This window comes from Cynoglossus semilaevis, chromosome 14 (genome assembly GCF_000523025.1).
Source record: "Cynoglossus semilaevis isolate Cse_v1.0 chromosome 14, Cse_v1.0, whole genome shotgun sequence".
Taxonomy (NCBI): domain Eukaryota; kingdom Metazoa; phylum Chordata; class Actinopteri; order Pleuronectiformes; family Cynoglossidae; genus Cynoglossus; species Cynoglossus semilaevis.
The window spans coordinates 8,096,780-8,124,734 of NC_024320.1; the positions used below are offsets into that span (position 1 = coordinate 8,096,780).

The 27,955-nt window shown below is 37.3% G+C and overlaps 1 protein-coding gene across 5 annotated transcripts in view; it reads left to right on the forward strand.

The window, feature by feature from the left end:
- The first annotated feature begins 4,236 nt into the window (after window positions 1-4,236).
- The window catches only part of LOC103389451 (dedicator of cytokinesis protein 9-like), a 33,780-nt gene continuing 10,061 nt past the window's right edge, over window positions 4,237-27,955 (forward strand). Inside the window, exons 1-40 of one of the 5 annotated variants that reach the window (XM_017038525.2) lie at window positions 4,237-5,364; window positions 7,657-7,773; window positions 8,825-8,914; window positions 10,276-10,358; window positions 11,666-11,735; window positions 12,179-12,268; window positions 12,480-12,614; window positions 12,714-12,888; window positions 13,565-13,623; window positions 14,074-14,148; window positions 14,244-14,384; window positions 14,525-14,866; window positions 15,204-15,286; window positions 16,285-16,407; window positions 16,505-16,584; window positions 16,685-16,872; window positions 17,253-17,318; window positions 17,415-17,507; window positions 17,846-17,957; window positions 18,796-18,914; window positions 19,442-19,528; window positions 19,623-19,712; window positions 19,806-19,921; window positions 20,108-20,177; window positions 20,270-20,395; window positions 21,383-21,454; window positions 21,896-22,042; window positions 22,664-22,747; window positions 22,842-22,953; window positions 23,381-23,559; window positions 23,666-23,767; window positions 23,876-23,972; window positions 24,555-24,685; window positions 25,760-25,874; window positions 25,977-26,043; window positions 26,520-26,567; window positions 26,680-26,813; window positions 27,283-27,398; window positions 27,483-27,620; window positions 27,702-27,884. In XM_017038525.2, coding sequence (XP_016894014.1) covers window positions 5,248-5,364; window positions 7,657-7,773; window positions 8,825-8,914; window positions 10,276-10,358; window positions 11,666-11,735; window positions 12,179-12,268; window positions 12,480-12,614; window positions 12,714-12,888; window positions 13,565-13,623; window positions 14,074-14,148; window positions 14,244-14,384; window positions 14,525-14,866; window positions 15,204-15,286; window positions 16,285-16,407; window positions 16,505-16,584; window positions 16,685-16,872; window positions 17,253-17,318; window positions 17,415-17,507; window positions 17,846-17,957; window positions 18,796-18,914; window positions 19,442-19,528; window positions 19,623-19,712; window positions 19,806-19,921; window positions 20,108-20,177; window positions 20,270-20,395; window positions 21,383-21,454; window positions 21,896-22,042; window positions 22,664-22,747; window positions 22,842-22,953; window positions 23,381-23,559; window positions 23,666-23,767; window positions 23,876-23,972; window positions 24,555-24,685; window positions 25,760-25,874; window positions 25,977-26,043; window positions 26,520-26,567; window positions 26,680-26,813; window positions 27,283-27,398; window positions 27,483-27,620; window positions 27,702-27,884 — 4,572 coding nt within the window. In that variant the 5' untranslated portion in view covers window positions 4,237-5,247. Of the gene's footprint in view, window positions 5,365-7,656; window positions 7,774-8,824; window positions 8,915-9,185; window positions 9,808-10,275; window positions 10,359-11,665; window positions 11,736-12,178; window positions 12,269-12,479; window positions 12,615-12,696; window positions 12,889-13,564; window positions 13,624-14,073; window positions 14,149-14,243; window positions 14,385-14,524; window positions 14,867-15,203; window positions 15,287-16,284; window positions 16,408-16,504; window positions 16,585-16,684; window positions 16,873-17,252; window positions 17,319-17,414; window positions 17,508-17,845; window positions 17,958-18,795; window positions 18,915-19,441; window positions 19,529-19,622; window positions 19,713-19,805; window positions 19,922-20,107; window positions 20,178-20,269; window positions 20,396-21,382; window positions 21,455-21,895; window positions 22,043-22,663; window positions 22,748-22,841; window positions 22,954-23,380; window positions 23,560-23,665; window positions 23,973-24,554; window positions 24,686-25,759; window positions 25,875-25,976; window positions 26,044-26,519; window positions 26,568-26,679; window positions 26,814-27,282; window positions 27,399-27,482; window positions 27,621-27,701; window positions 27,885-27,955 lie in introns of those variants that run through there. The other 4 variants (XM_017038526.2, XM_017038524.2, XM_025062604.1 and 1 more) reach the window with 4 other exon arrangements.

Genomic DNA, 27,955 nt, shown 5'->3' on the forward strand with positions numbered 1-27,955 from the left:
TTAATTATTCAAAATAGGTATTATTCAGATTTTAAACATATACTTGTTTTACCATTTCCCACCAAGATGTGGGTTATTACTGTTACATTTTTTTGGTAATATTTTACGTTTGGCACTTTCGGTAACTTAATCCAGCTAGTACGGAGCAAACTTTGTGTCAATTATAACCATCCGTCTCTTTCACAGTTGTTTAGTCTAACCAAGTATGTGGTAACAAGGTATAGGTAATATATTTATGGTATAGTTAATAGGTATAGGTTATATATATCAGAAGAAAAATGACCTGCTGGTCATGGTGCTGGTCAATATTTTACTTTAATTATTTTTTGTCAAAGAACAACATATTATAGCATATATGAATTTAGTTTCAGATGGATTTAAAAAAATTGTAAGTGTTGGTCCTGTTAATTGTAAATTAATCAATGCTCTTCCAGAGTTCTGTCAGAGCTTTGTCTAGCCCTACCAGGGGCTAAATGCCCTGACAACATAGTTACATACACTAGAGTCATTAAGTTTAAAAGAATATACCACACAGTTGTGGTGCCTCAATCAATAAATAATATAATTTTGCCATAGTTGTGGCCCAGAGTCATTTTAACATTAACTGTATATACATTACTTTCTGCTTTTCACCTTTCAGTTTCATGCAAATACAGCACACTCACACATTTAATTTATGTTAAATTTTCTGTTCTTTGTTAATGTTATAAATTCCAAACCAACTACTTTTTAACAAATGAATATCTAAAGGTGAGCCAATATATTTACTTAAAAAGTATGTTAAAAAAAGTAATGTGGGCTACAACATTTTGATGTTACAGTACTATGACAAACATATATGGTCGACTAAATAAGGATTTCATTCTAACCACTATGTAAGGCCAGAAGTACACTGCTAATAAGCATAAATCACTTCAGGTAAAACACGGCAAATGTTGATTTGTTACATTTATTTATTTAATTGAATGAAAACAAAGTCTGCACAGTGTCATCTGAGTCTGTTTTTTGTATAAGGTAATATCAAATTAAACTTCCAATATAGAGTATATGTAAAAATAAACACTACAGAAATGTACATGCAAAATATTTCGGGTAATATTGAGGAAATCAATCTCAATCTCAATACTGTACTGTATTTCACTATCAGCCTAAGAGTTGTTGCACTGTTACAGGCAGCCTGAGGGAGGCAGTATTAATGCATTCGTTTGTCTTGGCATTTGAGGCGCTAACTATTGAGATGAAACTGTTAAACTCAAAACATATGTGGACAGGTACAAAAGAGAGTCACAGAGATTTGCATCTGTAGTAATTGTTTTAAACATTTATTCATTTATGTTAAAGCCTGGTTATATTTAGTGAAAAGGCCACTCTCTTCAGTAAAGTTACATCTGATTCTCAGCTTTTTTCCTCACTTAGTTATTTCTGAGAAAATGTTAGTACATTTCTAGACAAATATTTAGCAATTTCTGAGCTAATTTGAAATATGTTTATAATATATGTCACAATCTCTTACTTACTTGTACACTCTTACAATCTTGCTATTTCATTTAATAATATTCAATAAATACATTTAAATATAAATATAATTCCATAGTGGGTGGTAGTCACCATATACATTAATAATTCAATCATTTTGTGTCACTAAGCTACAGGCATTCAATTACTACAATAAAATTACAATTACTAAAATAAAATGTGTATGTTCGGTTTATATGAGTAAATATTCATTTAATGTTTTGAGTGTAGGTAGATCACTTTGGCCTGTAGCTGTCAAGCCTAACACAACGGCAAAACTCCCTTCTAATCCTCATCTTCTGCCCAGTGATGCCATCACCTTGTTGATGTCATCCTTACACATCATAAAAATCCATTAGCAAATAGGACTAACCCATCTAGTCCAATATGTCGTAAAAGACTAACAGTTCCAGAGACACACCCCAGCAAATCCCTTTAGAGGGGAAAAGGGAAATATATTAAAGATTAGTTTATACATAACGGGTTAGTGTATTGATTATTTTAACCAGCATTTCTGCCTATTATACATTTAGATTTTATTTGTAGAGAGTGAGGGATGATTAGATGGAGGGCAAAGAAGAGAAAGTAAAAGCAGAAGAGGGGGGAGGATGGAGCAAAGTGACCGTATGCCTCTGCATCCTGCTCCTCCAACAGTAGAGAGGAAAGAAGGAAAGACTGACAGGAAGAAGGAGTCCTGAGTCACCGCCCTGCTGTGAGTGAATGAGCTTTCCTCCTTCTCTCACTGCCCTCATCCCTCCATCCTCACTATGCTAGAAGACATGACTCAGCCACTCACAACACAACACAGAGCTTTGTTTTAAACAGATTTACTTCTCATGTTAAATCAATAGCATCTCCAAGGCAGTGTTTCCCACTGTAATATCAGTATTTTTCCTTCCTGCATGTTGGCTGAGCGTTTGGGTTCAACATGGGATGCACCACTAGTGCGGTTCTTCTGGAGCGGCTGCGCTCCATCCTTGAGAGGTCCTGCACCGTAAAGGGTGTCAGCGAGCAGGGGGTTCTGGAGGAGGAGATGGAAGAGGAAAGACTGAGTCTGAGGGATCAACTTTTGATTTCTGACACTGCTGTGGTACGGTAAAACCCAGGAAATGTATTCTTATCTCTGTCTTATTTTTCTAACATTTGGTTAGCATTTTTAAAAAGGAAGTAGTTCTGCAAACATCTGCTGAGGTTTCCAACCTTTGGGGAAAACACTACCTTAAACTTTGTTCAAAGAAGATGTAGAATTTTAATCTGTCAACCAACCTAGAAGATTCTTCTTCTAATGGTATAGAGATACAGTATATGTTGACATACAGTATATGATGTAAACTATGAAGGCTGCACCTTATATTTCTTACAGGAAATTTTTTTAGCCATTTTTTGCCAAATTTCCTATAATCTCTTTATGAATTATTTGGTGTTTTTCTTTGGCTACTAATGTGTTAACCATTAGATAGATTTATTTTGTTTAGTTTTTGCCGGCCAATTTTTAGTTTTAATTAGTGTAGGTTTTGTTATATGCAACATTATTTAATATGTCTTATTAATTAGTGTAGGTTTTGTTATATGCAGCATTATTTAATATGTCGTAGCTTACGACAGCCAATCAGTGCTATTTAAAATGTTGCTTTTGGATATTTCATATCAGATAACAGATATATTTAATATTAAATAATACATAAAGTTGATGTGTTAACCAAACAAAATTGCCGTTTTTTTTGTAAGAACCTCCCAGAAGTTTCTCTGAACATACAGACCACGCTCCAGTGGATCTCTCAAACTTAAACTTTTTATAATTTGTATCTTTAATCTTTAGTACTCTTCCTTCCGTCTTAAACCCAAATTTTCTAACCGATCGGAGCCTCTGGCTTTACTTGCCCCCGTATTGTATCATATGGCTGATTGACATTAGATATCTGTAGATACTGCCACTCTGCACAGAACCCTATTCTCCTCACCTACTATATGTTTTTCCTTGTTGCCCAGCCATTCAGACAAGGCTCTCTTTTTCCTTGACCCAACCAACCCTTGTTTAATTTCCTCTGACCTGAAGTGACACCAAACAAGTTTTCGTGCGAAAGAGCAAAACGTTTGCAAGAACTATATAGAAGTAACCAAAAGAAAAGTTCTTTGAAATTAAAACTTGCTAGAAGTTAGCAAAGACAGCTCAAATTAGCTTAGAGTTTATCAGAAATGTCAAACAAATGTGTTGCCAATTCTCATATTGCAACATTCACATTTTATGACATTTTCACAAAGATTATGAAAACTCCCTTCACTAGTATACTGTGTAATTCATCCCAGATGTTTTCCCACAAGTTACCTACAAAAAAGTTAATTACTTGGAGATAAGACACAAATCCTGTCACTGTGAAATGGATAACTACCACATTTTTTGTAAAAATGAATAACAATACCATATCTGTGTGGATATGCTTCAGAGTGAAGTACTGCAGGGACTTTACTTTCTCCCTGTTGGACATCGCCCTTTTGCGTTACTAACATGACATCATTAGGTCCCAACACAATTCTTCTCCCCTCTGTATGTAAGTGTTTGTGTTCATTTTCAGGGTAGGGTGTGGACGTCTTACATGTCCAAATGAGTCCAAGATGTTTAAAATCAAAAGGACGTAACCTTCTCCACCCTCACTCTGTCTTAGGGAATGTGTTTTTTGCTTCATGATGCAGATGTTCAGTCCCAGACTTACACATGTTATTGTATGAGAGTGTGTCAGTGATGTGACTGAATAGGGTGAAATGACCTCAGAGCGGACAACAGGCTGATTATCATGCTGAGCTGGTGATGCCGTCGCTGCTGAGACCTATGAAGGACGATGGGGACAGTCATTCGTCCATTACAGACCCAATCCAGGACAAAAAGAAAAACTAAAAGCTACAGACCTAAGAAAGAAATGAACTAAGGACCATCAACTGTTGGACCATGTAGAGCATGTCATTTTGATGAAGGCAGTATTATTGAAAGGGCTAAGAACAGAAATGGAAACAAAGTTTTGAATAACGTATTCATGATGAACAGTCTAAAGCTCTAGTTCATCGCATCTTAGCTGGTGCCTTTGTAGCAGTCTTACTGATGTTAGCCATTTTTAAAAGGAAGCTGGCATTAGTGTCTTTGAAGCAATTACAGTAGTAGGTCATACATTAAAAAAAATGCAAAAAATATAAAAAGAAATGTTAGTTGAAGGTCTGTATTAGAAAAAAGTGCGGTCTTATACAAAATTATTTTAAAAAATGTTGAAAATGTAGCTTAAAGAACAAACAATGACTTATTTTACTTTCACCAAAAAAGCTAGCCAAAACAATTACCAGAAATGTTCCTTGAAAAGGTATGAATTAATTTGACCCACAAAACTGTATTAGCGGTGCCACACCCACGCAGGTAGGCAGGTGGAGACAATGTCCTGACAGAGCCACTGCCAGGTGAAAATGAAAAAGTTACTCCTCCACTTCCCTGCTCTCTAAATCACGAGTTGTACATGCAAACATACACACACACCCACATCCTCACAGCTGCACAGCTGTTGGGCTGAGACAGATGAGGGGAGGAACCCAGACCTTCTGATGAGAGCCAGAACCAGCTCCAGAGAGAGAGAGAGAGAGAGAGAGGGAGAGGCAGACAGTGTCAGAGGAAAGCTAGTCTACAGCACTGCAACTCTTACTGTCAACCTTTAAGACTTGACTCTGCCTCTGGCACCGGGTTCTGGGGGCACCATGCAAGGGCGCACAGGAAAAAACCCCAAGAGAGAGATGGTGATTGAGTTACCACAGCAGTACAGGAGCCTGGCTGAGACTGAGTCTGAGCTGGAGGCTGGGTCACAAGTGGCTGTGGTAAGTCCCAACTGTCCCAGCCTCATACTTTTCAATTTTTTACATTATTTGTAATTGAAGGATTTTTTTTTTTGGTAGAAGCATTTCCTCATCAAACATTCCTTTCTTTAATGCCTCTTTCTTTGAGTTTCCATTTTGAAAATAGCTTGAAGGAGCACTAAGAGATCTTTGGGCGGAAATGGGAAATAGCAGTTTTGAGTATGCATCTCCAGAGAGTTGAATGTTGATCTAAGTGAGGATGAAACACTCTTGGCTTCCTTTGTACATTGATGGCTCTTATGCAAGAAATTACGAGCTTTGACAAGATCTCTGCACAGTTGATAGTGATTCAGAGAAGTTAAAAAATAAAAAGAATTCTCTCTTTGATATGATGTAATCCAAACAAAGCCTGAGGCAACTTTCCTCCTAAGACTTTAGTAATATTCTTATATCTTTGTCAGAGCATGAAGAAAACCTTTTTCACATTCTTTTTCACTAGGAAAAATTGGGTACTGATCTAAGGAAACACCATTTCAGAAAATAATACAGATACCTTTTGTTAGTATAGCATTCTAGGGTGATTTTAAAATATGAAACTATATATGAGTGAATATATGAATATATATGAATGAATATGAGTGAACCTGTAGCTTGACCAGACCTGAAATTTAATGAATGTAATTGTTTTCAAGTAATTTTAGTCTAATTTTAGACAATATGTTTATCTTTTTGGTTATTGTGTTGGCTAACATTTTTGTTTTTAGCCTCTTCCAGTTTGACTGGGTGGTGGTGTTTTTTGTTGTTTTTTTAGTTGCTGTGAAGGACTTCATGGTGGCTCCTCCACCTGAACTGTTGTATATATTATTATACATTACACATTGTGATCTTAGAGCTTTGCTTTCTTGGCTCATTGTGTGAGAGTGTGAACATCCTCTCCTAAATGATTGTCTGGCTGATCACCAGTCAGGGTGGATCATAGTGATAACTGGCTGATTCTGATCACTGACCAGTCCATCAGTGCAGCGCTTAAGAAAAATAAAAGATCTACTCACCACAGATTTCTAATCAGCATAGTAAACATGTTGGCTGCCATGCTGTCTGACTATCATCAGACTGGAAAAAGGGGCTTGGATTTATATTTAGATTCAGAGCACATGGGCATATACAGAAATTAAAGGAACTGAAAATGTAGCTTAGCTTTAGCCACGAAATAGGTGAAAATATCCCTCCAAGTGGAAAAGGATACCTGAAATGTGGCCGAAGATCACACAGGTCAGCTTGTAAATGGCAAAAAAAAGCGTACAGTTAAAACATCTATGTAAAAATGAACTAATACCAGCCAAAACCAGTTTAACAAAAGCTTAATAATCTGCTACATTTTCAAAACTATATCTAAAAAGCCAGATGCAGTAACCGCAAATGTAAATTAACAGCAGCAAAAATAGAAAATGTAAATCAAGCCAAGTTTAACTTTGTACCATAAAATAAGCACAAATAACTTTTAGTTCATCAGGAAATAGCTAAAAGTCATCTATAAAGAGCTGAGATCATGTTAGTGGGGTTCAGCCTGGTTAAATCTCCAGAGAAACCCAGAGTGAAGAAGTGAGACAAAGTTACAGCCCTGTGCTGGTTTTGCATGTGAGATCATGACTCAGTGACTGGTACAGTCATACACTCAATGTCTGCTCCCATCCATCTGTCATCGACTGCCTCTGTCTTTCCTAACATACATTGAGGGGACAAGCTGTTGAAGCACAATGCCAACTTGTTTAGAGAAAAGCAACACTTTATACTTCACTTATAAATAAAACCTGCTCTTCTGATAACTTTACACATTTTTTTTTATTACTTTAATTATGACAGGCTATTAATAGTTTATCTTTACAATTTTATTACCAAATAATTGTAATTGTTTTAAGGCTACCTTTATGTACATTTATTTATTTATCTATTCATTTCACTTTTTGGCGCTATCCATTACCCGTCAAAGAAAGTTCACTTTAAGCTTATAAAAATATCAGATACTTTTACAGTTATTTCAACATTTTGTAAATTGTATTCACAAGCTTTAAAAAACGTGCACAACTGCCCCTTTCCAAAAGCTCCTTTCCATGGGGCCAGAGTTAACAGGTAACACTTGATAGGTAGTCAATGGCACAAACTTCAAAGGTGGACAAAACAGCTTTTAGAAGAATGCCAGTCTAAGGCATTACAACTTGGCACAGTCCAAAAGTCAGCCTCTGTAATAACGTATTCAAACATTTTAAAAGGAGTCGGCACTGGTTTAACTTTACATTAATTTTGCCTGTTTAGGTGAAACCAAAGATTATAGAACCTGTGGACTATGAGTATGTGCTTCTTCAGAGGAAGATGCAAATTATGAGTGATCCTCTTCGGGACATGCTGCAGTTTCCAACAGACGACTTTCAGGTAAGACAGTTAACATTGTATTGTGGACCTTACTTGCTAAAAATCTGTTTCACTAGAAAAAGGGTTAAATACCTTGCAATGATTTTCTCAAATTATAGTTCATAATTTCAGTTAAGTGTGGGTCCCAGACAACGACATGGCATGTCTGACTTTATGAGGCATGTTTGTCAGAAACAATAGTCTAAAGATATTTAGATAAGAACTGATGGTTTCACATGTGAACCACGTCATTCTATCTGTGTTTAGAGGTCACCTGTGCTTCAAGGTCAAACAATACTGTTACTCTTTAAGAACCTGACTTCTCTTGAGTTTCAGCAAAGATGTTGCCCTCATACCATGCCTCCATCCTTTATCATAATGGGAAACTAGAAGTTCTAAAAAATTCCAGATCCAGGTGCCCACTAAAAATGCATATTTTGGAATAAAATTTGGAACTAAAATAATTAATCGGTAAGCAGTGTGCTGGAAGCGGTACCACAACAGCCTCTGTACTCCACAAAACATTCTCAACTGTCATGGAAGGATTACTTTGGCTTTAGAAACGGTTGTGTTCTTGTGGTTCTTTAATGTCGTTTCTGGTCTCTGTGGCTGTAAATCATAGTTCATGGTTTTCATTACAACGCCTTCTTAAGGTAAAGCCAGTCGTATGTATCAGTGTTCTCTTGTCTAACCCGCCATGTGTTTCACATCAGTGGTCTTTGGCAGGAAGAAGGAGAGTCCTGGCCCGTAAATGTGGTGTTTGCATGGGAATGTGCTGCACAGATTCACACACACGTGGATGTTCACACACCCACATGTGTATGCATTTTACAAGGTGTGAGTCAAAGTCAAAGGGAGCGACTGACTAGTGTGAAGGAAGTAAAAAAGTGTTTGGTAACATATCAGAAGGTTTTGCATGCTTTGCTAGCATTAAAACATTGCACTTTGTGTAAGGTGTTCCACAGTGGAACATTTTTTAATCAGCTTGGATTATTAAGTATTAATTCTAATGCCATCTTGAGATTTCATTCATATGCCCTCTCTCTCTCTCTGTCTATCTCTCTCTACACAGATCTCCACACTACAGCGCCAGGGCAGGACTTTGTTTTCCACTGTGCCAGAGACTGCTGAGAGGGAAGGCTGCTCACTATTTGTTCATGAGGTAATACTTATGATGCACGTTAGCTGGCATTTTCCAAAATGTATGGTGTGTTTAGGCTTTTTTGTGTGTGTGTATTTGGGGGGGGGTCTGCATTTGGTTAAAATAATTTAAATAAAGCCTTTTTTTTTGGTGGTCAAAATGTGGCCTCAATAACCAGATAATAACCAATAACCCCAAAACCTTGCTAACATGGTACCAGAAAAGCCCAGAGAAAACTGAAGGGGGTCCATGTAAACATTTTAGCCAGGCTGCAGCACGGTGCGACTGTCAACCGGGGCGGACTGGGGGGCAGGCCCCTGCACACAGTGTGTGCCAGGGGTTGGCAGCAATGTAGTTGAACAATGAGTTTGTGTGTTCCTTTGAAAATAGTCGTAATTTGAATTTGAATGCAATTGTGGTGCATTCTAAGAAGTCAGGTTTCCTTTGGGCTTTTTACAAACAGCACCCCGGTCTACATCACCCTGTAGTTATGTCAAATCGTCTGTTGGTTGTTTAAGCACATGAACTTACAGCTTTTAAAATTTACAGTTCACTCTATACGTTTTCTGAGTAGTTTACTCAGAAAAGTCTTCCCTCTCTATATCGCGGTTCTTCTTTCGCTCCTTCAGTACATCGCTGACACAGATGACACTTAACAGCCTTTATTTTTCTTGACAATAACGTGCGCTCCTGCGCTGTGTCCGGCTTTCATATACGGTCCGTCCGTCTTGGCCACTACGCTCTCCTCTGTTCACTCTCCTCTCTCCTTGGTCCCTGCTTCCACTAACATAAGGAGAGGAGCAGATTACGCCAATTGCGCTCACCTGCGGCCCGGGCTGCACCTGCGTCGCCACTCCCGCGCTCTCCCTCCTGCAGCTGAGCGCTAACCTCCGCCGCGCCCCCACGGTGTGTATGTACGTTGAATTTTAATTCATAATTAGAATGTATTTTACATTGTTTTTCATGGTCGTGTATTTATTTAATATCTTTTCATTATAAAACTGTACTGCGCATATAATTGTGTGGGAGAGAGTAATACAGTCCAAGGCGTGTTGATAACAGTGTGGGAGACGTAAATATATACGTAAATAATATAATAACCGTCTCGCTTCGCGGATTTTTCCTTTTCGCGGTGGGTCTTGAAACGCAACTACCACGATACGAGAGGGAACACTGTAACTGTGAAAGAGAACACTAATAAGATTTGGTAACTTGCAGTGAGTAGCTATTAAGGCAAAGCAGCAGTTATTTGTTATGTTTTGCTGTATAATCGGTTATGCTAGTAGGGAGCTAACACATTTTAGCTATGCGTATGTTTTTGAGGTAATTTGACAATTGGATTTTCTTACTCTTCGTTCTTTCTTCACTTTCCATCTCTGCAGTGCATCAAGACCTACAGGTCTAACTGGCATGTGGTCAGTTACAAGTATGAAGGATATTCTGGAGACTTCCGTCAGCTCACACAGTGAGTTCATATAACATAGTCCTGAGAAATGCTGTCTGTATTCACTAATTGCATTCTCTGTATTTCTTTATTCTTTATTTTAATCTTAATCAAATTTCTTATCTCGCTAACTGCTACAGCTGTACTTAATCTTTGGGTTTTAAACTCAGGTGACCTTGCCTATTTTTAGTATTTCTCGTGACATGGTTGTCCGTGCTTATATTATAAACAAGGCTGTTCTTTGTTTAGTGAAAGTATGAGGCTGGAATTTCTAAACATAAATATCTGCATCTTGGAAACTGATGCTAACAACAATGGGAAGCTTCCTGTGTTCTATCCTGAGATATGCTGTTGTTCATTGTCTTCAGAGGAACTCCCTCCATCAATCACAGTTTCCAGGTCAAGCCACTTTACTTAAGGACAAGAAGGTCCTTTGCAGATGTTTCTTGTCACGTATGGGAGACTGTAGAATAATGACATGAAAAACTCCACCCTTGGCTCTGACATTTCAGCTTGTAGTTGCATCAGACCAGTTTAGAGTCTGTAAAAGGTCAAAAAACAAACAGATGATCTGGATCTGTGAAAACAACAATTTTGCACAGCTCTGTAAACTGCAACAGATTAACAGAATCACCAAGATAGATTGTACATTATGTCAAAATGGACAGAACTGAGGAATATAATGGTGAAGCTTTGGAAGCCAGCGAAATGTGTTGTTTATATTACAATAGCATAGTTTATTTAGCTTAGCTAATTATTAGTCTTTTTCAAGCCTTACACTGGAGAGGTCCGGGCATTTTTGGTTTAGGTGTTTCACTTTTGGTAATTTTTGGAACAATCTCTAGTCAACCACATACTATTGTCGATGTAGTATTTTGTAACTGTATTTATGTTTTGCTAACTTTAGCCAACTTCTTTGTCAATCTTTTAGTAGTTTGCTAACATTGGTTAAATTTGTTGAACTAAAGTAACTTTTCTGGGTAATAGTTTCTTATTTAGTTATTGGTAAGCTATTCTGATGTAGTTGCGGTTTCTTTTGGCTCTTTTGACTAATTTGTTTTCTAAAAATGTTGAATTTTTGGGCATTTTTGGCTGACTTTGGCTGTTTCACATTTCTTAAACATTATTATGTTATATTAAGTTTTTGCAGGTTCTCAGATATTTTTTTTATATACCCTTAGTCGTATTTGGCAATTATTTCTCACTTCTTTCTGTTTTTCTGTCAGTATACTCCTTGTCCAGACTGTAACCTTATTTAATACTAATTTCTAGCACAGTGATGTGTAAGAATGTAAGAATCCTTCTGTATGTGACTGTTTCTTTTTCAGTAAGATATTACCATCAGAGAAACTGGCAGCTCATGTATTTGAAGTGGATGAAGATGCAGAAAAAGATGAGGTAGGACTACTAATCTTGAGTTTTTCCATTTTCACTATTCACTCTTTTTGGTAACCAAATGTAAAATGTAGTATTTACAGTAAAGGACCACGTGTTTCACTGAGCCTTATGAATACATGAATTAATACATTTATTTTGTCCAGGTACTCCTACGTAGCAGGTTAATGCCAGTTAGATGGAAACAAATGAATGTGGAAAAAGCCAGAAATTGTTTTTAAAAACCCTTTTGCCAGAACATGGCAAACATGTCTATTGTAAATATTCTACCCTGTTTAAGTAACATATACTTTAAACCTGCCCAACCTCATTGATTGGCTATTGCAAATTCCAAATTCCAAATTTAGGTGGTAATTCTTTCTAAGTTTTTTTACTTCCCTCATGGTGAGCGTAATGGTTGGAAGAATGCCTGCATTAATGTGTGTTTTCTGCTTTTCTTTCTCCAGGACACCCTTGGTTCCAAAAAGGGAGGGGTCTCCAAACATGGCTGGCTCTACAAAGGCAACATGAACAGTGCAATCAGTGTTACCATGAGGGTGGGTACCAAAGAACTTGTGTATTAGTGCACATCTACCCTGATTAGAGTAAGAAAAACTGACGTCCATGAGTTTTCATTAACTATGATAACGGTGATTGGAACGAAGTAAAATTAGCCATACGTTGGATGTGATCCAGATTGTTGAAGCAAGATGTGGGCTGCGTTCTCCTTTTTATATTTTTGATAAATTGTCTTTACCTTCCTTCTAGTCCTTCAAGAGAAGATATTTTTATCTTGCTCAGCTTGGAGATGGCTCTTATAATCTTAACTTCTACAAAGATGAAAACACCTCAAAAGAACCCAAAGGAACCATCTTCCTGGATTCATGCACAGAAGTTGTTCAGGTAACCTTCTGCAGCAAGATACTTATTACTGGAACATGATGAGATTTAAAATAAACCATTTTGAATTGTAACATCTTTTTAGCTTCTGTGTCTTTACAGAACACCAAAGTTCGTCGCTTTGCCTTTGAGCTGAAGATGCAGGACAAGAGCATGTTTCTGTTAGCTGCGGACAGTGAGGCAGAAATGGAGGATTGGATGAACACACTCAACAAGACCCTTCACAGCAGCTTTGAGCAGGCCATGCAGGAGAAGAAGAACAGAGACTTGCAAGATGGTCTGTTTCTGCTTCTGCCTGCCTGTTGTAGGCTTTATCTTATGCCTTTTATTTTGACAATTATTCTTAAGTAATTCTCATCCCATAGCTATCCATATTTTATATTTAGAGCAAAATATTATGGTTGATAGTGGTCCATATCTTGACTCCAGTATATGGGCTATATGTAATCCAAAATTAACCCAAAGCCATCAATTTTATATAGCCCAATGGTTTGCTTAGCCTGCAACAGATAAGAGATATGGCTATCGGCAAGATGATAGCTTCTTTTATTTTGATGCATTGTGGTGTACAGCTAGTATCCTAAATACAAACAACAGGTCAATCAAACCTGAAGAATACCACACATTCTGAATACCAGACATGGCCAATAGCATGCCTAAACCAAACCTGGATGTTCTATTTTTCTGGCCATGTCATAGGTAGGTATTAATAGGTAATAATAATACCTAATATAATAGATAAACACAGATGTAGGATTGTATCTATTTTGCCACAGGTATTTAGCTTTGTGGGAAAGCATGGGTGAAGAACAAATCAGGACCCATATTATACATATGTGGGCCATGTTTTGGTCTACCGGATCCAGATTTGTTTTTAGGGTTTGACATGTGACTCATATTCCATTCAGTGTTGTGTACTTGTCTAAGCATAGTTCTGGTGATGGTCTCTCCAGCAGATGAGGAACAAGAAAAAACAGACCTGACCTCCAGTTGCTTTCAGGACAGCTTCCAGGTAGCTTGTTCTTTTTTTCTACCCTAATGTGTTTAAACATACCTTGAACTCATATTCTCTGTTAATGACCACAAAAATACACACCCACCTTGCATGAGTTTGCCTGCTGAGGAGATGCTTAATTTTTCCAGGTGACCTATTTAGAGCTTAGCCTTAATTTATTTTTTGCAATTTCCTACAGTACCCTGCTGTTTCCTAACCAGCTGAAAATTTGATGTTATGTAAAAGAACAACAACTGTGCCAGGTGCTAGGGGTGTTTTTTAAGGCCTTAAAGCAGATAATTGCAAAAGCTATAAAAGTCCAGACCAGTCCAACTGTGCAAAATGTTCTTAATGTATTACTTTCATTGTAAAAGGCATGCCAATAATAAAATACTGTTCTATAAAAGGGGAAAAAGAGCTGTTGTCAAAAGTTCAGGAATATTTACTGTGCTTTTGCTTTCTTTTTAGACTGGGAGAGAGATTGATATCAAAACGAGGAGTGATGCTCATCCCAAACTCTTCACTCTTGATCCTTTTACACAGGTGATTTAGACCATACACCCTGGTTATTGTCTGAAACTGTGATTGTTTGTATTAATTATGTCAGTCTGTTGTGTAATGCAATGTTTACCCCAAAGAAACTGGACTTTACTGGCCTTGAGCCAGACATACGGCAGTTTGAGGAGAAGTTTGGAAAGAGAGTCCTTGTCAGCTGCAATGACCTGTCCTTCAACCTGCAAGGCTGTGTGGCTGAAAATGAAGCTGGACCCACAACCAACGTAGGTTAACTTTCATCACTAACTTTGTCTCGGATAAAAGGAAATATAAACACTGTTCAAAAGGATTAATGAAATAAGCATTTATATTCAGTGTTCTGTAAAATGATTTAAAAAAAGTTTTTCCTTCTGTTCTTCTACAGGTGGAGCCTTTCTACGTGATCCTGTCCCTTTTTGACGTCCAGAACAGCAGAAAGATCTCGGCTGACTTTCATGTGGATCTAAACCACCCTCTGGTGCGAGGGATGACTTCAAGTTCTGTTAATAATTCAGAGATGAACAGCAATGAAGATGATGGACCTCTCAGTGGCTACAAGCTGGCCAGCATGCTGCCAGAAGGATCTCTTCAGTACCCCAGGCAGGGGGTTTTCTCAGTCACCTGCCCTCATCCTGAGATCTTCCTGGTGGCCAGGATTGAGAAGGTTCTTCAAGGAGGAATCACTCACTGCACTGAGCCCTACATGAAGAACTCAGACTCTGCAAAGGTACTTTTTTTTTTAATTTCTTTTTTAAAATTGAATTTCTAGTATTGTTGTTCTTTACAGATATGTCTTCCCCTACCTTTGTTTCCTTGTAGCCTTTTATTTATTTATTTTTCTTTGTCTAACTGGAAATGATTATACTGCTGATTCTGCTTTCATTTGTTTTGTTTCTTCCAGTTTAATTTCTTTTAACTTTTCTGGTGTTGTTTGACTTAAGTGATGAGGGGAAAAGCCAAAATGGACTGTAGCAAGAAAATTGCTTTAACATTCCTTCTACTAAATGTGTTAAAGTTGTCTGTGTTTATAAAACATACAATATGTACACTATTTTCTTGTGTAGGTGGTCCACAAAGTGTTGAAGAATGCTAGACTGGCCTGCGGCAGACTGGGGCAGTACAGGATGCCTTTTGCATGGGCTGCAAGGTTTGAGAAAACCCATTTACTCTCTTGGCTAATACTTTCTCAGCTAATGTTTAGACCTGTCCCTGTTAGCTAGCTCATTTCTAATCTTAAAGCCCACAACTTGATATGTGGAAGACAAATACTCACTCACTAAAAAACCCTACATTAAATACTGTGCACTCACTAAAAAACCCTACATTAAATAAATTAAATACTGTTCTTTAGCTACCAGTAACCTATCTGGAATAGAATTAAATAGCTCTTTATTTTCACCCTTGCAGGAACAATGAAAAACAGTTTGGGTTCAGTTTGCTCTTTGTTGGCAGCAACAATAAAACAAAACAACTTTATAACATACCGTATATAACAAAGGTTAAAGCGAATCCAAAAAGTGGAACGTAGATAGATGATATTGCACAGTCATGAACATGTAATATCATAGTCATTGTTGAATAATGCACAGTAGAAGTCTGAAAATACTGCGCAGTTGTTCATTCGGGGCTTGGCTAGCAACTGTTTTGGGTAATGTGCCATTTCTGACCTCACATCAGGTTATTTAGTTATTTGTAGAATTATTTAGTATTTTTGTCAAGATTTCTGCCATGTTTGACACACTGTTTGCTATTTCTTGTGAAATTGTTCTCATTTTTTGATTTTTTTTTTTTAACTATTTGTAATCACTTGGCTAGCTAGTGAACCTCAATATGTATCTTTTGTTGACTTGAAACAAATTAGCTTATTTTAAGTTTTAATGTTATGTTTTAAGTATGTCCACTTCTACATTTAAATATAATTGGGCATGTTTTTATTATGAGGTTTAAGTTTTAGCAATTATTGTTATATTTTGGCTGGGCAATAACAATTTGTATCCAACTTTAACTTTACTTACTGTATTTACTGTATATAGCACTTTTCATACAATAAATGTATTTGTTTCAGCAAATAGATACATCAATAGAAAACAATTCCCTTTCCTTTCCCTTGTATGAAATGATTGTTTTGTTTTCACATTTTACCAGGTCTGTCTTCAAAGATGCATCAGGAACTTTGGATAAAAACTCTCGTTTCTCAGCTCTCTACAGACAGGAGAGCAGCAAACTGTCAGACGAGGACATGTTCAAACTTCTGGCTGATTTTAGAAAGTATGTATTTCCACCATACCACTTTTAAAAACGTATAATTATTTAATCTTTTATTTTACATTTCATCTACCACTTTTTGTGTATTTTTCCCACATAGACCAGAAAAAATGGCCAAACTTCCTGTGCTCTTAGGGAACTTGGACGTGACTATTGACAGTGTGCCTTCAGATGTGACCAGTGAAGCCTTTTTAATGTTTACAAAATTATATTTAGCTATATATATTTAACTATGTTACTTGATGACTGAACTCTGCAACCACTTATTTCCTGCTTTTAGATTGTGTCACTTCCTCTTACATTCCCGTGAGGGGTTTTGAGGACGTCGGGTCAGGCAGCACTCTGCTGGAGGTTGAGGAGTTTGTGCCCTGCATTGCCAAATGCTCACAGCCATTTACCATCTATAAGAACCACTTATACGTCTACCCAAAACATCTCAAGTACGATAGCCAGAAGTCTTTTGCTAAGGTTTGTAGAATGCCAAAAAAATCATCATTTTTTTCATAGAAGACTTCAGAGAGGGGGGGTCTCAAAGTCAAATGAATTGGGGGCCACTGTTACCCCTGGTATCTCATCGAAGGGCCAAAAACCAATAGCAGGGGGTCAGATTACATTATACCAAAATCTAGTTGTGAGCCACATGTGGATGCTTTGTGCACTAGTAGCTGGGCCCCCTGCTTTAGTGTACGTTTTCTACATGCTCATTTTTAGTGTGGACCACAAGAGACAGTTAGTGGAAGTCTGTCTGCTGCAACACAAGTCAAAAAGATCATTTTAACCAATTATTATGTGGATCACAAAATGATCCCTTCAAAATGTAAACTATATTCCTATTCTCTCTGCTCAAGGCAAGGAATATTGCTGTGAGAGTTGAGTTCAAGGATTCCGACGACGATGAAGCACAGCCACTGAAGGTGCAAAAACATAAGTTGATTTTTTTTCACTTTAATTTTATATACACTTGTGTCTTTTTTTTTTTAATTTTCTCCTGAAATCTGAATTACTTTCAGTGCATCTATGGTCATTCTGGTGGTGCTCTCTTTACTACACATGCCTATGCAGCTGTCCTGCACCATCAGCAGAACCCAGAGTTTTACAGTGAGGTAAGGGCATCATTAATTAAAATTAAAAATTTTTTTTTTAAAACATTTGCAGATTTAGGGAAATGATATGGTACAGTAAATGTGTTACATACAATGTTAATTAATATGGAATTATTTGTTTCCTTTTGGCTTGAAATAGCCTTCTGTTAACAAGAAGTACCATCACCAACCCTTGGTGAGGGTACTCTGAGAAAACAAAATATTGTCAAACCCTCCTTAAAAGCATAAAAACAACAATTGTTCAAAGGTAGATCAAAGTGATAATGTATTTTGGTTAATTGTCTGAAATCAAAAAATATTTAAGAGCCCAGTTTTAAAATTTATTTTTTTATTTTTAGATAAAGATAGAGCTGCCGACCCAGCTGCATGAAAAGCATCACCTTCTTTTCACCTTCCATCATGTCAGCTGTGACAGCAATAGTAAGAAGAAAGATCCCGTGGAGAGTCCAGGTAGAACACCAGTGACAAAACTTGAGTCATTATCTAGTCATATGTTATAGAGACTTACTTTCTGGAATTTATTTATTTTCAACAAGGGGGCATAAATTTTAGGTGGACATTTTCTCAGGCGAGCTTTATCAGACCTTTGGAAAAAACCTTAAATCTGCTTTAAATTATAATGTGGCCATTTATTATATATGATTCTTCAGTCAGGACAAAGTGGAAAAACAGCTTCATACCTGTCTGTATAACCCAGGCATGGGCAAACTATGGCCCGGGGGCCAGATGGGGCACATTTGGCTTTTTATTTCCGGCCCACCAAACTATATTATAAATGTATATTGTCATTATATTTCTACTTTTTCACTGTAATGCCTGTATTTCCCCATTAAATGGTGTAGAAAAGGCTAAAAGAATTTTAGCATTTTATCCTTTATGCATGACTTACATGTCATATATTTTAGTTCACACAAACACTTCATCTCCTGGTATGCCCACGCCTGGTATAACAAGTAACTAAGAACTGGTAGTTGGGCTCATAATTGCCATTATCATTTCAAGAATTACAATACAGACAAGAGTAAAAAAAACTTGTAAAAAGTATTCTCAGTTTCTGGTTGAAAACACAGTTTTTCATTGCAGATGAACATTAGAAGTATTGTAGCCATTTGCAAAGAAAATGTACAAAAAGAAAGGCAGCAAAGCATTAAGATGAACAAAAAGATGACTTAGCTTTTGAATTTTTTGTATACTTTAGATTGGAGTTTGACTGGAGTGATAGAATGTGACCTGGTAAATGTTGTACAAAACCTGCGTTTGGATCATTTTGCAACATGTCTATCTGCAGTGGGCTCAGCCTGGCTGGCTCTGCTGAAGGATGGCAAAGTCATCATGAATGAACAGCCACTCCCTGTGGCTTCAAATCTACCTGCTGGCTACCTCAGTGCCCAGGACTGCTCAACGAAGGTGAGAGAACAAGCGATCTTGTTGTGTAAGCGCAATAACCATCCCAGCCTGCCACTGCGTTAGCCTGGTGGCAATACAACAGAGTAAAATAGAATTCTTACTTTATTGTCTTTGTACAACAGAGTAAAATATTGCCACCACTGCTGCTTTTATGAAGCTGCTCGCACCTGCTGATTATCAGTAATCAAGTGCCTTTAGCAAAATGTGGCTGCTGCTACTTTGACATATGGTAGCAACAAGTTCTTCAAACATTTTCATTATTTCGGATTTGCTTGTATTTATATAAAATTACCCAGTTGTGTGTGTTGTGCTTTTGTGTACCTGAGGCTAGATTTAAATAGAACTTAGAACTTGTTAATACCTGGTGAGTTTGCAGGTGAGTTCTGCTACAGAACCACCTAGATTTATTCCTATAATTGTAATTGAAATCTTATGTTTTTCTTTTCTAATCCAGTCCAGTGACTTTGCGGTTTGATGCCTCCATCATTTTATGTGGTGAAGTAATAATTTTCCACTTGTTATTACAGCACTGTGGTTCTGAGATTAAATGGATTGATGGAGGAAAACCTGTCTTCAAAGTTTCCACCTACCTGGTTTCTACCATTTATACTCAGGTACTCCCAAAGAATCTCATCATTCAGTGTAATCTGGTCATTATTCATAGTCACCATTTTATATTTCTCTTACAAAATGTATGTTTTTATTTAGGATCAGCACTTACACAACTTCTTCCACCACTGTCAAAGCATGGAGGTCTCAGAACAGGGTTCAGAGGGGGACTTGGTTAAATACCTCAAGGTTTGTATTGGGCACAGTTATTTCCACGCATATTTCCCATCAAATTAAATATTGTTATCAAACATTAATGATCTGTTTTGCATCCCACCCTAGAGTCTTCATGCCATGGAAGGTCATGTGTTGGTCAACTTTCTCCCCACCATCCTTAATCAGCTCTTTTGTATCCTGACTAGAGCCAGAAATGAGGACGTGGCAGTCAACGCTACCAGGCACATACAAGTGCACACATACATATAAATATATATATGCATACACACAGAAAAGGAGATCTGTAAGCAATAAAAAATAGCCAAATTATGCTAAATTAGTATATAATTAAAATACAACCTATTCGACTTAATTAGTTAAAAACCTTGAACACACCATTAATGTCGTGTTTATTTCTTCTTCTTCAGGGTAATGGTCCATGTAGTAGCACAGTGCCATGAGGAGGGGCTTGAACATTACCTACGATCTTATGTCAAGGTACAATTATGTCCTTAACTAAAAGTATCTTCGCAGTGAGTTTTACTGAAATCCAATTTGATTTCTTCTTCCCTCTTTGTATCTGATGTCAGTTTGTTTTCAAGCCAGAGCCTTACTCTTCCACAGTGGGTAAAACCATACACGAGGAGCTGACTGGAGCCATGACAGCCATACTTAAGCCATCTACTGACTTTCTGACCAGCAACAAGCTTCTGAAGGTGACCTACACTCATGGGGTGGTTTGGTCAATTCTACACATGTTCAGGTTCCTGATATTCATGCATCCAAGCATACAACATTCTGTAATTATGTTATCAGTACATACGGTACGACAACAGTAACAAATTACTGCAAGTCGATAAGGTATGGTTTTAAGCTAAATCAGAAATGACAAAGTTAGGTGGAGAAGAAGTACTAATTGTTTCTAAACAAAGCCTTTATGACCTTCTTTATACTAAAAAGCAGTGTTTTTCAACCTTGGGATTGTGACCCACATTGTGTTGCCTTGAATCCCAATGGGGTCACCTAAAATGTCTAGTAATTGATAATAAAAAATTACATGACAAAATGAAGCTGAAACTGAATCACTGTAATGCTTTCCATCTTTCAAACATCCACTGTGGTCAGTTGAAAATGCTGCAGTAGCTCATCTTTTATAATTCATTGTTTGAGAGACTCAAAGAGTTTGAGAGTTTTCATTTTCAGCTTTGTAAGACAAGCTCCTCTAGCTGTACACCTGACCAGGGAAATAAAATGACATGTTGTGCACTGATCTGGCTGCTCTGTGTTTGCAACATAGAATAACAAACATGATCAAAAACTAATTTTAGAAACAACAAGCTCTGGGGTCATCAGAAATTTGTGATTAAAAAATTGGGACAAAATATTTTTTCTTTACATGCCAGTGCATGTGTGTTAGTGTGCTTTATACGCTTAGCTTTACATGTACCCTGTACAGATCAAAGATACTGCCTGCTCTACAGATCCAATTTCTCCGCAAACAATGAAATACAAAAAATAAGAAATACGTTTAGGCTTTCAACTCTGTTTTTACCTGTGTATCTAATGAAATGATTTCATTTTCCAAAGTTGGAACACAGCACAACAATAAAACATAGAACCATGGATCACCAACCCTACTCTGATGCACATACTAAGCATTCTAGGAGTTTTAACGTTGTGTTAACCTTTTGTTTGTGTTGCAGCACTTGTGGTACTTCTTTGAAGCCCTAGTGAAATCTATGGCCCACCATCTCATTGAAAGTGAAAAGGTGAAGGTAGGTTTCGTAGGGTTCTTCCTTAATTTAAGTAATTTAAGGAAAAACCTGGATATGAGATGTAATTTACAAAGATTTGATGGTGATTTCTATCATTTGCCATGATCTTGATTACATTTAAGAATTCTCTTTGAACATGTTTTAAAAATTGCTCAACAAATATTGGAGTGGACTGTTTTGAATTCATACATCTGCATACTATCAATAATGAGGCTTTATTTAAAAAAAAATCTACTTTTTAGCTTATTCAGGGCTACAGCATTGGTTTTTAGCATATTTTAGTTACATATTATAATATAAATAATAATGTATATGCCATACATTTCATTCTTTTGGCCAACTATTTCAACATCGTCCATCCATCCAGCCATCCGAACATTAGGTATTTCTGAATTATTTTACTTCTCTACTTTATCAGCCCATTTTTTTCCTCTGGAACAGCTCTCCAGAAACCAGCGATTCTCTGCCTCCTTCCACCAAGCCTTAGAGACACTGGTTCACACATTGATGCCACACATCACTCAGAAATACAAAGACAACCTGGACGCAGCAAGCAATGCCAACCACAGCCTGGCAGTTTTCATCAAGGTTTGTGATTAGCTATGTTTAAATCTCTATCTCTGTGATGTGCTGTAAGTAGGGATGTAAGGATCGTGAACCGATTGAAAATCAATACAAATGCTTGACAATTCACATTGATAAAAGCATCAAGGACAAAGAAGTAGGCTGCGCTATCTCAAAAGGTCAGTGGTCATACCATGAGACTACACACTCTAGTACAGTAGGTGGCGATGTGCACCTAAAAACGTTGGTTGTGATCCACTATTAAACCAAGAGACATCAACATGTTTTACAGTGTTTCTGTAAAGAAAGGAACAGTTAACATTTTATATTCTTTTGTTGTTTAATATATTGACAGTTGGTGAGGTAAATCAGACCACCACTAGTTTGACTTTTAATAAGAGGGGATAAATGGTGGTGTGTAGTGGTTCTCCACAAGGTCATTTCATTTAGTAACAATATTTTGTATAGTTCTTACAAAGGTATTGTATATGATCAAAATCCTATTTGAGCATAATTTGTTTGCAGCTCATTTTGTTAAAAAAAAAAAGTGATGAAATCGTATCACAAACACAAAATTAGTGAATCATATCGTATTGTGAGTTGAGTGTATCGTTACATCCCTGTAAGTGTTCTCTGATTCCCCAGCGCTGCTTCACCTTCATGGACAGAGGCTTTGTCTTCAAGCAGATCAACAACTATATGAACTACTTTGTTCCTGGAGATCCCAAGGTTTGAAATCTTAAAATCTTAAAGTAAAACATTTTACTACCAGTATAATCAAATCTTGCCTGATCTGACACTTGTCCTTCTGTATTCTCACCAGACCTTGTATGAGTTCAAGTTTGAGTTCCTGAGAGTCGTCTGCAACCATGAGCATTATGTCCCTCTTAATCTGCCCATTCAATTTGGAACAGGGCGAATGCAGAGGTTCCAAGGTAAAATATGGAACAAATTGTTGTGGGGCCAGCTGCTGTGATACTTGTAAATACTTCATTAGATTACAGCGTAAAGTTTCCTTGGCAAGGCTTAGCTTAACAAATATTGTCTTTTCTGCATAATTTTTAGTATTCTATGATCTTCCTGTTTCTGCAAAGACATTACATTTGGATGTTTTATTAGAAAGACAATGTGATATTTTGTTGAGAAAGTTGGATCTATTGCCATTCAGATTGGTGTCATGCGCTGTAATAGACATTTAAAGCATGTCACCCTAACTCCAGTGTTAAGAAATATAATTTATACCTGTTTGACATAAAAAAAAAAATTCCATGATAGCAGGCAATGTTTGTAGGCTTTATAAAACCATCTAAAGACTTTGCACTAAATGTGATTCTATAATTTAAAAAATTGTCACTGCAACAGATCTCCAGCTGGACTATTCCTTAACTGATGACTTTTGTCAAAACCACTTCCTGGTTGGTCAGCTGCTCAGGGGGGTGAGCAGTGCTCTGCAGGAGTACAAGGATGTCCGCCAGATTGCCATCCAGGTTCTGAAAGGCCTGATGATCAAACACACATTTGATGATCGCTACACAGGAAAAGTGAGCTATACAGCTCTCACACCAACAACAATCAGCAAAGTTTCAGTCAATCACAAACCCTTGTAACAACTTTTCTTTTTTGTGATATCCCTGTCGTTGGTATCAGAGCCAGCAGGCCCGACTGGCCACTCTTTACCTCCCTCTGTTTGGCCTTCTCCAGGAAAACATCAACCGTCTGGATGTCAAGGAGTCAACGATTCACAACCCAGTAAGTTTGACATCTCACGGCGTTCAGTCTCCATTTTCCAAGTGTTTGTATGTACGTCTATGTATATTTGTGTGTGCGTTTCTAAAATCAAAATTTTGTTTCTGCCAGAATGTAAGGGAGGAGTCAATAGTGGTGGCTCAAAAAACTGGCAGCATCGTAGAAAATGCTCTCCACAAAGATGTGTGTGGAGTCATCGCTGTAACAGGTGACTTATTTCTCTGTCCTTTAATCTAATATAGCAGCTCATTTAATCCTGACTATGAATTACAATTATTAACTCTGTAGCTTTTTATTTAGTTACAAAATAGAACTTAAAGCATTTCTTGGCTAACATGTAGCTATCAGTAACTATTAGTTTGTTTTTATTTAGATGTAGGTCTAAATAAGGTAGGTTTCCCTAAGAGGGGTTTTGGGTTTAAAAAGTGTGCCACATGGTGATACCGGTGAAATGTTATTTCTAATACATATTATTTTTTTAATCAATTACTTTATTATTTTTGGCTATGTTTCTTTTTATCCATTTCTGATATGACTTGAATGAAGATTGTAATTTAGAAATATGTTTTTCTGTCACTATCGGAAAAACACATATGGAATTTACTGGACATTTTACATTAACCAATGTGGTATTTGAGTTGATGCTTGTCTCTCTAAGTGGCCTTTGATGGACAGCTGACCTCATTAGGGTTTGGTAGTAACGCCCTCATAGACATCTGAGCTGTTTACAATTATTAGGTGTCTTAAAAAGCTGACATGTAAGAAACTTTTATGTGATTCTTTCCTTCAGCACCTCCTCTCAGCTCCATCCCTAGTACCATTGCAGTTCACCACACAGACTCTAGAGGTTCCCTGGTGTCCACAGACTCTGGTAACAGCCTGCTGGACAAGAGGAGTGACATGACTAACTCCCTGGAAAGGGTACAGTGAAACACCACAGAGCTGCAGAAAACGATGTATAAAAAAAAAAAAAAAAATTAAAAGGCTGCTTAAATAACTTAAATAAAGTTGGGTAAAATGTGCTCAAAAGATAACTTGCAGTAAGGCAGCTGTAAAATTACCCAGTGGACAGCTAAAGCATATACAAAAAAAAAAAAAAAAGCAATGACACACTAGAAATAAAGTGAATTACAACCATTCAGCCAGAACCCCACCTGAGTGAAAGACAAAATTGAAGAAGCCTCTTGAAAATTTTTTTTCAAAAGAAAATTAACTTCTAACCAAACTTCTTAGCATTACATGACCTAGAGGACTGAAAACATCCACTGGACAAGATTTGTGGCAAGACATTTAAAGCTCATTAAAAGCTTTAATAACATAGAAAAGAATGACTTCATTTGTCATTTGTGAACGAAAAACCATAATTCAGGCAGTACTTTGTTTGTGTAGCAAACCTATAGCAGGTGAAGAAAACTGAAAAGCATTTGAAAGAAAATTTGAACACAAGGTAAAATGTAGACATTAAGGTAAGATCTCAACATTTAGCATAAAAAACACAGCAAAAAGGCCTAACTATTATTGTACTGTAGGTACGGTAATTGTTTAATTTGTTTCCAAAATTATTTTGTTAATTGGTTTAGGCCAAAATAGTCATAAATAGCCAGCTATTTTAGCTATTTCAGAAAGGCTAAAGATAAACCTTTAAAGATAAATAACTACATAAATAGCCAGCTATTTTAGCTATTTTAGCTATTTTAGCTATTCCACTTTGGACATGGCAGTTATAAGCTATCACTAAAAAAGAACTTGCACCAATCTTCAAATTAACCAAAAATAAGTCTTCAAAAGTTTAGCAACACATTCAACCAGAACGAGCTAGCCAGAAATATTAATGAATCGAAGAAACAATCAAAAAAGCTACGAGTATGCCAATCATTGCGGTAATACAAGCAGGCTAATTTTAGAGTCAAACAAGTAGTTTTTTCCTAATACTGTGGTTTTGATCGTGTTCCTTGTTGATCAGTCACACTTTCATTTCCCTGGCTGCTGTTTTAGAATCAAGGGTCATCAACTCTGGGCAGCAATCTGCTGCGCTGTGACAAACTTGAGGAGGATGAGATCAAAAATCTGCTCATGTGCTTCCTGTATATTCTCCAGAGCATGTCCGAGGGTGGGTGTATGTACTGTTCAGTATGGTTGATAGGCTCATAGTACCTGCAGCACATCAAAATATCTACTCTGACTAGTATTTCACTGTTGTCCTCTCCTGTAGAAGCCCTTTTTTCTTACTGGAACAAAGCACCTTCGTCAGAACTGATGGACTTCTTTACATTGGGGGAGTAAGTACAGAACGTGTTTTTTACAAGAGTCAGAAAAATAAATGAAATAATAATGACTTTCAAAACACAGTTTGCTGAGAAAATATCCAAGTGAGTAAACACAGTTTGCTGAGAAAATATCCAACTGAGTCTTAGGCTTTCTTTTTGAATTACTGCTTTCTGGGAAAAGCTCTTCTCATTCTTTGAATGCAGACTGTGGGATGGACCAGGGATGCTCATTTACAGTAGTAATAACCCTGATTATAAAAGTAATTAGATACAAATCAGCCATAATCCATCATTAGGACGGTTTTACACCAGAGCTGTTCATGGTGCTCTAAAAGAACAAACTATGGTCTGCCTGAAATCCAGGGTTTTGGTTTATTTTCAAGGAATTCCAATGTGGTTTGACTCAAGATACATTTCTTTGTTGTTTTTAACTATACTTTGTATGTGATGACAATGAAAATATGTCTCTGCTTGCTCTTTTTCCTCAGAATTTGCTTGCATCAGTTCCGATACATGGGGAAGAGACTCATTGCCAGGTAGAGCATCAGTGTCATGACTCTCTTCCAGAAGCCATGGGAGTAAACAAATAGAAGAAACTGACAAAAGACTGGAAAATCCAAATTATCAGTGTTTTTAATTCTCTTTCAGGAGCTATGACAGTCCAGCACCCGCAGCTGCAGACAGGAAGTCTCTGACTCTACCTGTGTCTCGTAACAGGGCAGGGATCTTACACTCTCGCCTACAGCAGCTGGGAACTTCAGAGAACTATCACACCTTGAACAGTAAGTAAGGTCTGAGGCCAGTCACAGCATGTGGGTTGAGTTGGTGCCTGGCAACTTATTCTTTAAAACAAACTTTTTTTAATAAAATGCCTTCAGGTGATAGCATCTAAGTAAGTTGTAATTTTAAATGATGATTTTCAGGCAATTGTAGATGATTCAAAATCAGTTGTTTGGCCAAATATATCCTTAGTGTAATTTAGAGAGCTTCTTGGTCCAACTTTCTTGTCCAGCTTTTGACACATTATTATCATTTAAAGCTTTTCATTTTATTTACTTTTCTCACCTTTTTGACTATATACTATTACACTATGTTTTCCTTCATTGTCCTTAGTCACTCGTATTTATGAATTAGATATGGAAATTATTTTTAAAGAAACTTATGGCAATGTTTTATATATATAAATAATACATTTCAGAATTTTTGTCTATTTTATGTACAAGTTTAACATGGAGTGTTATCTCCATGCAGTCTACTCTCACACAGAAGCCGATTTGAGCAGCCAGTGTTTGCTGGAGGCGAATGTTTCCACTGAGGTGTGTCTCACTGTGCTGGACACACTCAGTATTTTCATCAAGGGTTTTAAGGTAAAGGCTCTGACAGATCGTTTCACTAAAACAATATGCTGCCCCTCGTCACGTGACATTCATCCAGCTGTCTCCCTCTTTTAGACCCTGCTGACCTTAGACCTGGGTCACAACCCCTTGATGAAGAAGGTCTTTCAGGTGCACTTGTGTTTCCTGCAGATCCCACAGTCTGAGATGGCCCTCAAACAGGTCTTTACCTCTCTCAGGACCTTCATCTACAAGGTAACCCCATATGTTAAAGACTTAAAATGTTTTTTAAGGCCTAGAAATTTAAAACTATCTCTGTGTCTATGCTTCCTCCAGTTCCCTTGTACATTCTTTGACGGGCGGGCAGACATGTGTGCTTCTCTGTGCTACGAAATACTCAAGTGCTGCAACTCCAAGCTCAGTTCTATCCGCAGTGATGCTGCCCACCTCCTCTATTTCCTCATGAAAAGTAACTTTGACTACACGGGCCGCAAGTCCTTTGTACGGACTCATCTACAGGTACATAACACTGATTGTCTTTTGCCACCTGTCATGATGTTGTAGAGCTCATTTCTGCTGTTATTCTTTAC